The following is a 12,889-nucleotide window of genomic DNA, read 5'->3' as shown; positions in this document are numbered from 1 at the left end:
GTTACAGAATAATGTTTGCGAAATAATGGGGAAAATGGTCCAAAAATGCTGTGACCGGCGAACTTTGGTAAATCCTATTTCGGAAACCATAAATCCCAGAGACTTTTATTAAACTTAATTTTAAAGAGGAAGGATGGAAGTTATTTTTCGCTGAAGCAATGCCTATACCTATATCCCTGTGGAAAAAAGTTATGAGGCAAAAAACAAAATTGCTTTATTTCGTGTTTTTTTATTGATTGTCTTTTGAACATATTTTTGTAAAAAAAATATTTTTGACTTTAAAATAAGATATTTCGATAGCAAATTTAACTTAGAACAATTTTCCTGTAGACGTGTTTGTATCAAAATTGCATAGAACTTACCCTAATTCACCCTGTGCCTAGAGACTAATAATTCACCCCTTTCTCAAAAAGGCACGCCTTTAAATGGTAGCACTCCGCGGTTTTTTCAAATATAGAAGAGATCCATTGACCATATGAAGCAATAAAATCCCGTTAACGTTGTAGTTCCATTTAGCTCTCTTATTTTGAACATAATCAATAGCCTAATTCTCCAGGCTTGGATAATGTGTCCAATTCTACAGGGTTATTAATAACTACGTGAAAACGCAAACATACACTTTTTAAAAAGGACATTCTGAATATTTTTTTCATATTCCTCTCACAATCCCTGTTCATTCCGATGCGATGGCCATTACTTGTCGAGGCATTAAGCTCTAAATTTTATAAATGTTTGGTGTGGTATTGTCGGGGATTATGTGATCGGACCACATATTTTGAAGGCCGAGTGAATGGTACTATGTATATATCTGGATTTCCTAAATAATCATTTGTCATTAACATTCTTCTTCTTTTTTGGGCATCTTAACCCTGTATTGGACTTTGTCTGTCTGGCTATGTCCTTCCATTCAGATCTCTCTTGTGCCCTTCTTCTCCATTGTTTTATGTTCATGGCTTTCAGGTCGTCTTCCACGTCATCCAACCATCTCGTTCTGAGCCTTTCGTTTTTCGCCTTCCTGTCGGCTTCCATTGTATCATTTGTCATTACTAGTGCAAAATGTTCCACTTAATTTTCGACAAGAATGTGGTTTTTACACGAAGGTGCTCTAGTTCAGCACACTGATCTTATTCACAATGATATAAATATGTAGTAACTTTTCCGCAAGGTGGATAGTGAGAAAGGACCTACTGTTTGGCCACTGTGATCACTGGAATTGTCAAGAACTGATTTTTTCATATGGGGTTATACAAAAACCTTGTGTACCAGAAGCCTCCAACAACGACATATTTGATATGAAAAATATAATAAAAGAAGATTGACTTACAAATGTATGTGACTCGGTCATTTGAATATAGGTTGCAAGCCTGCATAGACGTTGAAGAAAGGAAACAACAAAATAACACAAGCAATACCAAGAAGGGACTCAAAGATGACAACAATACCATATATAAATGGCTTACCAGAAAAAATTAAAAGGATATAGAACAAGTACAACATCACAACAACATTCAAAACAACCAACAAACAGATCTATCCTGTCCAAATCTAAACCCAACAACACACAAGAAAGATAAAAAAAATGCATCTATAAAATACCCTGTGAATGCAACAATTTCTACCAGGGAAAAATTACAAAACCACTAAGTGTCAGGATAAACCAGCATGATGCATGAAACATATATAGATATCATGAACAGACTTCGAGAAATCCCAGAAATGCAAACATGTTTAATAAAGGAGAAATCCCAATAATGGACGAAATAATAGAAGCAATACGTAAAGGTCATGGTTACAGAATGGGGAACAAAGAAATCCAAATATTATGTTATGCAGGCGACGCCGCAAGGGTGAAGCAACGGAGTTGGAACAAGCAGATATATTATAATTGGGTCAACAGAAAGCGAAAAAGTTAACGCACAACTTAGAGGAGCCTATAGTTTTCTAACTTCGCTTGTGGTGAAGCAACGGAGTTTGAACAAGCAGATATATTATAATTTTGTCACCGGAAAGCGAAAAAGGTAACGCACAACTTGGAAGAGCCTATAGTTTTCTAACTTCGCTTGTGGTGAAGCAACGGAGTTTGAACAAGCAGATATATTATAATTGTGTCATCGGAAAGAGAAAAAGGTAACGCACAACTTGGAAGAGCCTATAGTTCTCTAACTTCACTTGTGGTGAAGCAACTGAGTTGGAACAAGCAAATATATTATAATTGGGTCACCGGAAAGCGAAAAAGATAACGCACAACTTGGAAAAAGCTATAGTTTTCTAACTTCGTTTCTGGTGAAGCAACGCAGTTTAAACAAGCAGATATATTGTAATTGTGTCAGCGGGAAGCAAGAAAGGTAACGCACAACTTGGAAGAGCCTATAGTTTTCTAACTTCGCTTCTGATGAAGCAACGGAGTTGCAACAAGCAGATATATTATAATTGTGTCACCGGGAAGCAAAAAAGGTAACGCACAACTTGGAAGAACCTATAGTTTTCTAACTTCGTTTCTGGTGAAGCAATGGAGTTGGAACAAGCAGATATATTATAATTATTGTGTCACCAGAAAGCGAAAAAGGTAACGCACAACTTGGAAGAACCTATAGTTCTCTAACTTTGTTTCTAGTGAAGCGACGCAGTTGGAACAAGCAGACATATTATAATTGTGTCACCGGAAAGCGAAGAAGGTAGTCCCTGAAATGTTCAGGACTATATATCCCAGGATGTATCAACGAATGGACACTAAATAGAAGAAAAAAGAATGGAACAACCACATAGCAGAATAGAGAGACACGTGTGGTCAAAATAGCAAGAAAATCACCAATCGATAGAAGTATCGGTCGAACAAGCAAAAAATGGAGTCACAATATTCCGCAGAGGTTATTAATCCGCCGATGAACCAGCGGAATTGCTTAAGAAGATATTGGATGAAGAAAATATTTTAATTCCTTGGCAACAGCCGCCCAAAATATTGCCGTCTTTAAATGTATTATCACTGTATTTTTTATTTTCAAAATTAAAAAGTCATGTCAGACAAGTTCTATAAATTTTTTATTGTCCAAATTTTTCTCACCATGTATTCCCCTTATCCATAACCGCTTTGTATTCCCCCATTCCATACTCTACCCGACAAGTCACACCTTGTCGTAGAAAAAAATACGTGACTGAACCGCGAGGTAATAGCAATATTCACATTATCCATAGGGTATCCGAGACGTCGCCGAAAAATACGTGGCCGATATTGAACGCAAAGCTTCGGGAATGGTAGGTAAACGTAACGGAAAGTGGGCATATACTATATGATTTGTATTTAATATTTTATGGAAACGGAATGCCATGCGTATTGAAAGTAAATGGGAGGTATAGTGAGAATCGACCCTTAATCGCCGAGGCAGAAGACGATCTCCAAAGATTAACACACATCTTTAATACAACAGCCAAGAAATACAATATGATAATATAAGCAAAGAAAACCAAATGTCATCATCATCATCATCATCATGGTGCTACAGCCCTTAGAGGGCCTCGACCTTCTCAAGCGTTCTACGCCATTCTGTTCTGTCCCTTGCCTGCACTTTCCAGTTGCCGACTCCGATCTTCTCGGCATCTTGTGTTACCCCGTCCATCCACCTCAACTTTGGTCTACCCCGTCTTCTCATTCCCACAGGTTGAGCTGTTAGAATCCTTTTTATCATGTTCGATTCAGGGGCTCGGGCTACATGTCCTGCCCACTGCAGGCGATTTCGCTTAATTATAGTGATAATATCTTTTCCATCAAACGTTTTCTTGTAGAAAACCAAATGTATGACATCTAAATACCCACTATGATGTAAAATCGAAATTGATGGGAAAGTAATAAAGCACGAAGCAAGGTTTAGATATCTGGGAATAGATATAACCAGTTACGTAGATGTTGAAGAGGAAGTACGACAACAAAGCTTAAAAGCAAGTTAAGCGGCGGGATCTCTTAATGACACAATCTGGAAGAACAAACACCTACTAAAACAATACACAAAAGCAAGAATCTATAAAGCAGCAATTAGACCTATATTGACATACACGGCGGAGACAAGACCTGACACATCTAAAACGAGACGACTAGAAACAACAGAGATGAAAATACTTCGATGAATATCAGGGAAAAGTCTGTTGGATAGGGAGAGAGGCGAAAACATAAGATCATGCAATGTAGAAGACATTAATGGATAGGTGACAAAACGGCAACAGGAGTGGAACAAACACATTAGTAGAATGTCAGAGGCTTAGGATAGTACGAATAGCACGAGATAAGTCACCAAATGGACGGAGAAGTATTGGCAGACCAAGAAAAAGATGGAGCGATAATTTAAACAATTTAGGAGGCTAATATTGAAGAAGAAATAGGCTTTAAAGCCTACATACAAAAAGGGAGAAGAAGAAGAATAAGCAAACATGTCTCGGACAATGAATACAAAGTACAAGGAAAAGATACATTAATAATCATGAAAGAGATAGACATGAAAAAGAGAAAAGTCAAAGAATGAGCCCTCATCCTACTAAATGAAGAAAAATAAGTAGCAAATCCATCGGCAGAATGTAGTAGGCTTTGGTTATCAATACTAAAACAAGAAGTCAATAGCAAGAACATACCAACAATAGCGAAGTAACACATCATCTACAATTTTATGCACAATACATATCCAACACACAATACACAAACACAAAATGTTACAAAATCAAAATTACGATACAACACAAACATATATAACAAAAAAACACATACAACAGTCAGAATTTGCTACTCCTGGGGTCAACCACCACCTTCAAATTATTTTCAACCACACGCATGCTGTTTCCTACAAGATCGAGGCCAAGTGTATCAATAATATTGTTCTTTTTTTTTGAGAATGATTTTCGGAGTGGAAGTCGAAACGTCAAATAATATTTATTTAAAATGTAATTTTCATTATATTCAATAATTGTGGCTAGACCCATGTAAACTTATTTTTATTAACTGATACAGTGTACACTATAATCGATTGTTATCCGGAATTTCAGATTTAAAAAACTTATTTTCACATTCGAAGTTTATTTTGATTTTCGTTTTTATTTTGTTGAGGTTATTTACCTCTTTAATCTAACAAATAACTTTTTCCGGACGGTATTTATAAAATATAATGGTCAATTATTTATAAACGCCAGGAACGTATCTAGATCAGTTTGAATATTTCGGGATATTTATTATTTCTCTATAGTTTTTATGCTTACAGTATATTTATATATCAACGGCATAGTTATAGCAGAAGTTCTCATTATATGTATAGACAAAAGTGTAGACGAAATCAGTAAAAATCGTTTGGTAATCTTTAAATTTTGTCTTTTGTGTAATATGTCAAGTAAATGTACAAAAAAATCCCAAAGAAGCTTCTAACAAATGCCTTAAAGAAACACAAACGAACTATAGCACAGGGGAAAAGGAGCAAAAACATTTGCAAAATCTGTTTCTGTAGATCAACCCCGATGCAACAGGTTCCCATATAATCTACACAGTGACGATATCTTTAAAATAAAATTATAACAATAATTATTACAATAAATCTACGTACTCACCTCGGCTAAGGTAACGGTTAGTATAAAAATAGGAGGAGGACAACACGTGTAGTGGTCGGCATAGTATTTTCTATCTCTGTCATCAGTCAAAAACTCATTCGCCACTATGGTAACCATCCTGAAAAAAATATATTATAATTATATTTAAAATCTAGTTCAAATCTAAATGAAAAGCAGCTAGAGGCAGAAACCCGTAGAAGAAAATATGTGACAAAAAATATTTTAAATAGAGTCTATAATATAATATGTTACGGACAATAACGTGAATCCGGTCAACAACGTTATTAACCGGTCAATATCGACAATGGCCAGTTGAATTAGTCATTGTCGACAATGGTTGGATATTAACGTTATTGTCCATAGAAACTTGATAACATTTCTATCAATGTCCGGCCAATGTCAACAATGCCCGTTGTTGATCGGTCAATGTTAAAATTTTGACTAAAAGCTAGGTTATGTTTATTGTTTGTTTCACTTCTGTTCTCGTGCTGAAATGACGTACTCGTAGTATATTTATGTAAAAAGTGTTACAGCATGCCATGGTTCACTATCTTGTCAATATAAAAATGCTTAGCCTCCAAAAAAATGTATAATTTTATTATTTATCCACATTGGCCATTTGCTTCTGGCCACTGTCGTTATTGACCGGTTATTGATGAAAACTTTTACAACATTGGCCAATAGCTAATGATATTGTCGTTAAAGGCCGGGCATTGTCGCTAATAACCAAGGAAAATGGACATTTACGGCAATGCCAATGTCTTTAACGTCAATGTCCAATTTACATCATTGTCCGTAACATAGCATAGGCTTACCACTACACTGTTGAGTTGACACCAACAATGGTAGGGAAAAGCCAGGCACATCTTCCCCTCTGATGGGCATATCTCAGGTCTGCCGCAGCGTCGGTTTTTGGTCTTCTTCGTTTTTTTTTTGCTCAGATGGCTGCCAATCCACGATGAGGGGCTGCTTCCAAGAACGGGGATGTCGTTCTCTGTACATGTCTGTACCAAATAAGCTGTTTTTGCAGTATTTCTTTATATGAACGTGGTTGTTCTGCCCATGATATGTCTAATTCTTTCTTTCATTTGTTACGTGCATCATTCTGGATATATCTTCTGCTGATCAGCGCCAAAAATCCATTTCCATAACAAAGAGTTTTTGTTCTCTTCATTTTTGCCCCCAAATGGATATATTCGGAACATGACGAAATTATATCTCCATCTTCTACGTTTAGTTCATCGTTCTCAACTCCTCCTACGCACATGTATTTCGTTTTTGTTCAGTTAACATGTAGACCCTGACCCTATCGCTCGTATTCTTGTATTAATCGCTTTGTCATGAATAATTGCAGATCCTCCTGGTCCTATGCGATGACTACTTGATTGACGCGTCCGCGTCATGAAGCATATTATATGCGGGTTGTGTCGTCATTTAATGGTATACCCATTACAGAGCATGATCTCCTCCATTTCTTCAGTGTCTCATTCTGATAGATTTTGAATAGTGTTGGAGATAAGACTGCAGACCTTCCCTAGTCTCTTATTTACCCTAAAATTCTCGAAGAACTGGTTGTAAATCTTTATTCTTGAGTAAATCTTTATTCTTGATCGAAGATTGTACTAGAATCTTTCTATCGTTCTAATCGTTCTAAACCAACTGAGAGGACAAGAATTTTATATTAAGGTTTATTCCCTAGCTGATCTGATGTACTTAATGTTGGTCAGTTAAAAGAGAGAATAACAAAGAATTGTCGAAGTTGATGCGTCTTTTGGTCTTCAGTCTGTGATACGGTTGCTCTAATCGTAGTGTAGAGTTAAAAAAAAATTTATGTGAAGATGATAGAGATGAGAGAGTTATATGCGCAGAATTGGAGAACATCTTCAATTCTGTAAATTTGGACAACACTATAAACGTTTCCGAAAAATGATCACGGCGTTTCATCATTTATTTCAGTGTAGGAATTCACCTATCACACCTACGAAGCGTTTAGCCTTGAAGTTTCAATTTGTGATTTGTAAAAAAAATAAATAAAGAACAAAATGAAGACACGCGGACGGAAATAGAATAACGGGCATTCTAAGTGAGAGCATAATGCTCGATACATTCAAGTCCAGACTTGTTTTCGTATACAAATAAAAGGAGAGTTGGTGAAAAGCCACCGACGGGAGCGTTCTCGCCAGAATTTAGAATATAAATAGGCCGGTACTTTTTTAAATAAACAAATCAATAAACGAGTCAATGAAATTTTCCAGTACACAAAATCGATTTATAAATAAACTGCGGCTCGGTCTCGGTGCATAGTGAGAAAGTAAAAAACAATAGAAGACGGTAATAGATTACCAGTAAGAAATTTTAGGAAGACAACACTTTTGTTGACAAAATAATATAACAATAATGAAAAGTAAGATGATACCGCCCACTTCGATGTATATTTATATAAAGAGTTATCTATAGCTAGCGCAGTTTCCTTCCGTCAACCAGGACTTCGATTTTTACGATCTTCTCAGTCTCCGTCTTCCAATCCTTTCTTTGACATGGCTTCGTCGACTTCATTTTTCCATGATTTTCTCGGTCGTCCTCTCCTTCTTGTTTCTCTTGGGTTCCATTCTGTCACCTTGTTTATCCATATATTTTCTGCAGAGATATTTTTTCCACTTTCATTCTTCTCCTTATCTCTTCATTTGGTATTCTGTTTCTTCTGGTCAGACTACAGCATCTTCTCCAGTATTCCATTTCGGTCGCCAGAATGCTCCTTTGTTTTTTTTGTTTATTATCCAAATTCCTGTTGCATATGACATGATCTTAGTAGTACTGTTGCTAGTACACTATGGAGTTGTCTTATACAAGATCTTGTTTGTCCCAATCTATTTTTTATCTCTTCTTCTGTTTTTCCGTTTTTCGACATTATAAAATTCAAATACTTAAAATTCTTCGTTCCTTTTATTTCTACGTGTTCTTCTAGTTCTTAATTTTTTACGTCTTATTCCGATACTGCTAAGTATTCCGTTTTCTTCATATTTATTTCCAGACCCACCTTTCTGTATTCCTCTTTTAGTTTTCTTACCATATAACTGATATCTTCCTTATCACCATCAGAGCATTCCTGAGCCATCACCACTTGGTCGTCTGCGAAACACAATGTATAGAGATAATCGTTCCTTATGGGCATTCCCACACCTCTATATTTTGACTTGTCAGTTTGACCTAAGTTGTTAGTGCTTGTTCTAAAAATATTTTAAAAGTAGAGTTGGTGACGTTTGGCATCCCTGTAACTTTTGTTGTTTTAAAGTTAAGAAACAAATGACATAAGTGATGACAAGAACAAATAGGTATGTACTTGCAAAGTTCGACGAAGAGTTCAAATATCGACTTAGGGTCACGTTGGATGAAAACCTAGCACTAAAGCGGGGCACTCACGGTACTGCGGTGCCGTTCGACAAAATCAACTGCAGCAGACAGGCCAGTCTCTGTGGTAAAATCGTTACGATTTTGTTGGATGCACGATCACATCGTGAGTGGCTTAAAACGGCCTACACACGTAAGGATTTATTTATCGTACTGCATGTAGTAGAACATTAGTCCAAACTGCTGGAGTAACGATAAATCGTGACGTGCTTAGGCATATTGGATGCTTCGCAGTACACAGTAGTTAAATCGTTCGCAGTACAGACCTTCTTAGTCCAGGGCGGATCTGTTTTGAGATGGACGTTGAGAGGCGACTCTCAATTTTTTTGCAGAAATGGCTTGGAATTAACCTATATAATAATAATTGAGTTATCCTCCCACTCAAAAAGGTCCGGAACATTGTTTAAATAATCAAAATGTCAAAATGAAGGAAAAATTCGATTTTTTCTTCGTTTTTGATTATAACTTTAAAAGTATTCAGTTCCGAGAAAAGTTGCACAAAAATAAAAGTTGCGTAATTAAATTTCCTACAATATAAGATCGGTTAAATTTTTTTAAAATTGTTACCCTTGTTGCAAAATAGCAATAATTGCGAAAAAAACATAAAAACACGAGTATTTGCATTTTACGTTTTTCAACCATTTCTACTAACACTTAGGACCTTCATATTTCACCAAAACTTTATGATATGATAAAATAATACTGTAAATTTAGTAAGATCGGTTCAATAGGTTTTGCAAAATAAATTTTGCAATCCAGCTTTCGCAAAAAAATATTTTTTAAATATATATTTTAAAAAGTATTTTTTCAAAATGTTGCAGGGCTGAAAATAAAACAGATAGCAAGTTCATTTCTTTTTACAAATAGAAGAATACTGTACCTTTCATTTGCAATTTGCAAAATCAAAATCGGTTAACTACCACGGCGTCAGGAATTTTTTTAAATAAACATTAATTTTTGGTGCTACGCGCAGGACAGCGGTGTTCGATTCACACAAGTTGATTTCCACCAAAATTTCTTCCAATCTTTATCTAATATATTATTTTCTTACTCTATATTTTGTTGTATGTTCATATTTTAATTCCACAAAAATCAAACTAATTTGATTATTGTTTGTGAAAAATTGTTAAACAATTGCATATGTTTAAAAATAATACACTTTTATTTTCTAAGTTAAAATATATGAACAAGTTTTTGCTAAAAAAAGTGTTATTTCAAAGGACAGAGTAAGTGTTTTTATTTTGCAATAAACAAATTTATTTATTTATTTCGAAATGTACTAAATATTAAAATTTATTAATCATTATCAAAAGTCATTGGAATGCCCAATCAGAGCGAACGTATCCGCTGTCCTGCGCGTAGCACCAAAAATTGACGTTTATTTAAAAAAATTCCTGACGCCGTGGTAGTTAACCGATTTTAATTTTGCAAATTGCGAATGAAAGGTACAGTATTCTTTTATAATTAAAAAAAAATCAACTTGCTGTCTGCTTTCTTTTCAGTGCTGCAACATTTTGAAAAAATGAATATTTTTTGCGAAAGCTGGATTGCAAAATTTATTTTGCAAAATCTATTAATCCGATCTTAATGAAATTTACAGTATTGTTTTATCATATCATAAAGTTTTTCTGGGTGAAATATAAAGGTCCTAAGTGTAGCATAAATGGTTGAAAAACGTAAAATGCGAATACTTGTTTTTGTTATGGTTTTTTCGAAATTATTGCTATTTTGCAACAAGGGTGACAATTTTTAAAATTTTCAGTTAATCCTGTAAGGTAGGAAATTTAATTACGCAACTTTTATGTCGGTGCAACTTTTCTCGAAAATGAATACTTTTAAAGTTATAATCAAATAAACAAGAAAAAATCGAATTTTTCCTTCATTTTTTGACATTTTGATTATTTAAACAATGTTCCGGACCTTTTTGAGTGGGAGGATAACTCAAATATTATTATATGAATTATTTTCAAGCAATTTATGGAAAAAATGAGTCACCTCTCAACATCCAAATGTACTAATATTTTTACAGATGCGCCCTGGTCTATCTATAAAATATCCTATCAGCTTTTGTGTTTGAACTACATACTGCTGGAACGCAAGTTGGAACGTGTGTGGGGTAGCGAATACTGGAGTTACGATTTTTTTAAGTCTTCTACTTTTGTTGTTCATTAAAAGGCATAATAATATTGTTATTTAATCGTGAATCGAGTCGAAGGGCTCTTTTTCTTCAAGTTCTTTCAACAGCCTCATGTAGGAATATTTGTTTCTGTCCAACAACCACTGTTTACACACACCATTTTTTCTTTTTGGCTGGTTTCCATCATCTTCTTCAATCAATAAAATCGCAACTATAAAGGCTGGAGCTTTTCTTATGCGATTTCAATTCGACCTGCTGCAGCACGATACATTGCATTCTTGCATTGTGTGTAGACAATATTGCAGTACTGCAAGCAGTACGATTTTTGATACGACCTAAGGTTCAATAAGCAGTACGATAAATCCTTACGTGTGTAGGCCGTTAAGTCCAATTGCTTAGTCCTAACTCTTAATAATATACCTAAGTTGATCCTGGTTCGTAACAGGAAAATTTTCGTTCCAAATTTCAAATGGATTTTTTGATCCTTTAGTGTATTAAGGCCTTTCATCTCCTTTAAAAATGGACCGATGACAAAAAAATTTATCATACTTATTTAAATGTAGATATAAATCACCGATCAACTATTCAACGTAAAAGATATGTATATGACTAATAAAGATTGGTCAATATTGACACAATTTACGAGTTTTAGAAACTGTATTAATAATCTAGATCCGTTTTGTCTGACGTAAAAACTGATATAGTTTTGCGAGATTATACTTGTTTAGGAATAACTTACTGTACGCGAAAAGTTATTACATACTCTGCAACAATAAATTGTAAAATTCTGAAAATTTACTTCTTTTTGGTTTCAGACAGTTTTTTAAGAAGTGACAGTCATTGGAAACATAAGCTATATTTAAAAAGAAAATTCTTATATTTAGGCCAGCAAAAATGTGAAAACAATTATTTTCATAAATATGAGTTATTTCGTAACCCTCATGTATCTGCTCCTGCTGCCTGCTGTATCTCTCCCGAAGATCTGACTTATCGAAGATCAAATCTGTTAATACATAGTAGTTTTCAGATCGTCTTTCACGTCATCCTACCATCTTGTTCTTGGTCTTTCTTTCTGTCTTCTTCCTGTATCCTGTCGGCTTCCATTGTATGATTTTCTTTGTTGCAAGATGTGATCTTTGTCTTCTTGTTCTTGAATTGCTTATGTCCTATAAGAGCATCGGATGAAAATTTATTCAACAAGTTAATTAGGAGATACCGCGAATTAAAATCGATGGCAGATTTTTAAAATCGGATTTAAAATTGAAATCAAAAGTGTCGAAAAGTATATATGTTACAGTTCAAGTTGATTATCCAGTTGGAGTTGACTTTTCCTAGTTCGAGTCGACTCAAACGGCTGGTTTTAGTAAAAGTTGATTATAAATATAAAATGAAGATTTTTATTCAACATTTACTAGTAAAAGTAGACTCCCAACTAGTTAAAGTATACTCTTCCCAATGCCATTTAGTAAAAGCTGATTCACACAAACAACCGATTCTAGAAATTAAATGTTACATCATGTTCAAATCGTGCTATTTATAGTCCAGGCTGTATCGTCGCCCCCGTTAGGTAAATTATTCCAGTTCGATTTTTTTGCACAAACTTACTCAAAAAGAGGTCCTTATAACGAATCCACAGGGTGTCAGGTGGTACCGTAATCGAAAAATTGTTTAAACAATTTTTTTAAACAAGTTCACAAAAAAAATGCAATTCGGACATTTTTTTTACATCATTAATTTGGGTCATTCGGAGCAAAAGAGGTCTTTTGT

The 12,889-nt window shown here is 34.8% G+C and overlaps 1 protein-coding gene across 1 annotated transcript in view; it reads right to left on the bottom strand.

Moving 5' to 3' along the window:
• Window positions 1-12,889, bottom strand: part of LOC114334179 (protein rhomboid-like) — a 451,337-nt gene that overhangs the window by 23,946 nt on the left and 414,502 nt on the right. Inside the window, exon 6 of the mRNA XM_050648374.1 lies at window positions 5,578-5,695. Within this exon, the coding sequence (XP_050504331.1) occupies window positions 5,578-5,695 (118 nt within the window). The remainder of the gene's footprint in view (window positions 1-5,577; window positions 5,696-12,889) is intronic.

Source organism: Diabrotica virgifera, chromosome 4 (genome assembly GCF_917563875.1).
Source record: "Diabrotica virgifera virgifera chromosome 4, PGI_DIABVI_V3a".
Taxonomy (NCBI): Eukaryota; Metazoa; Arthropoda; class Insecta; order Coleoptera; family Chrysomelidae; genus Diabrotica; species Diabrotica virgifera.
Note: the sequence above shows the minus strand (reverse complement) of the source record. Positions and strands in the feature narration are given on the sequence as shown.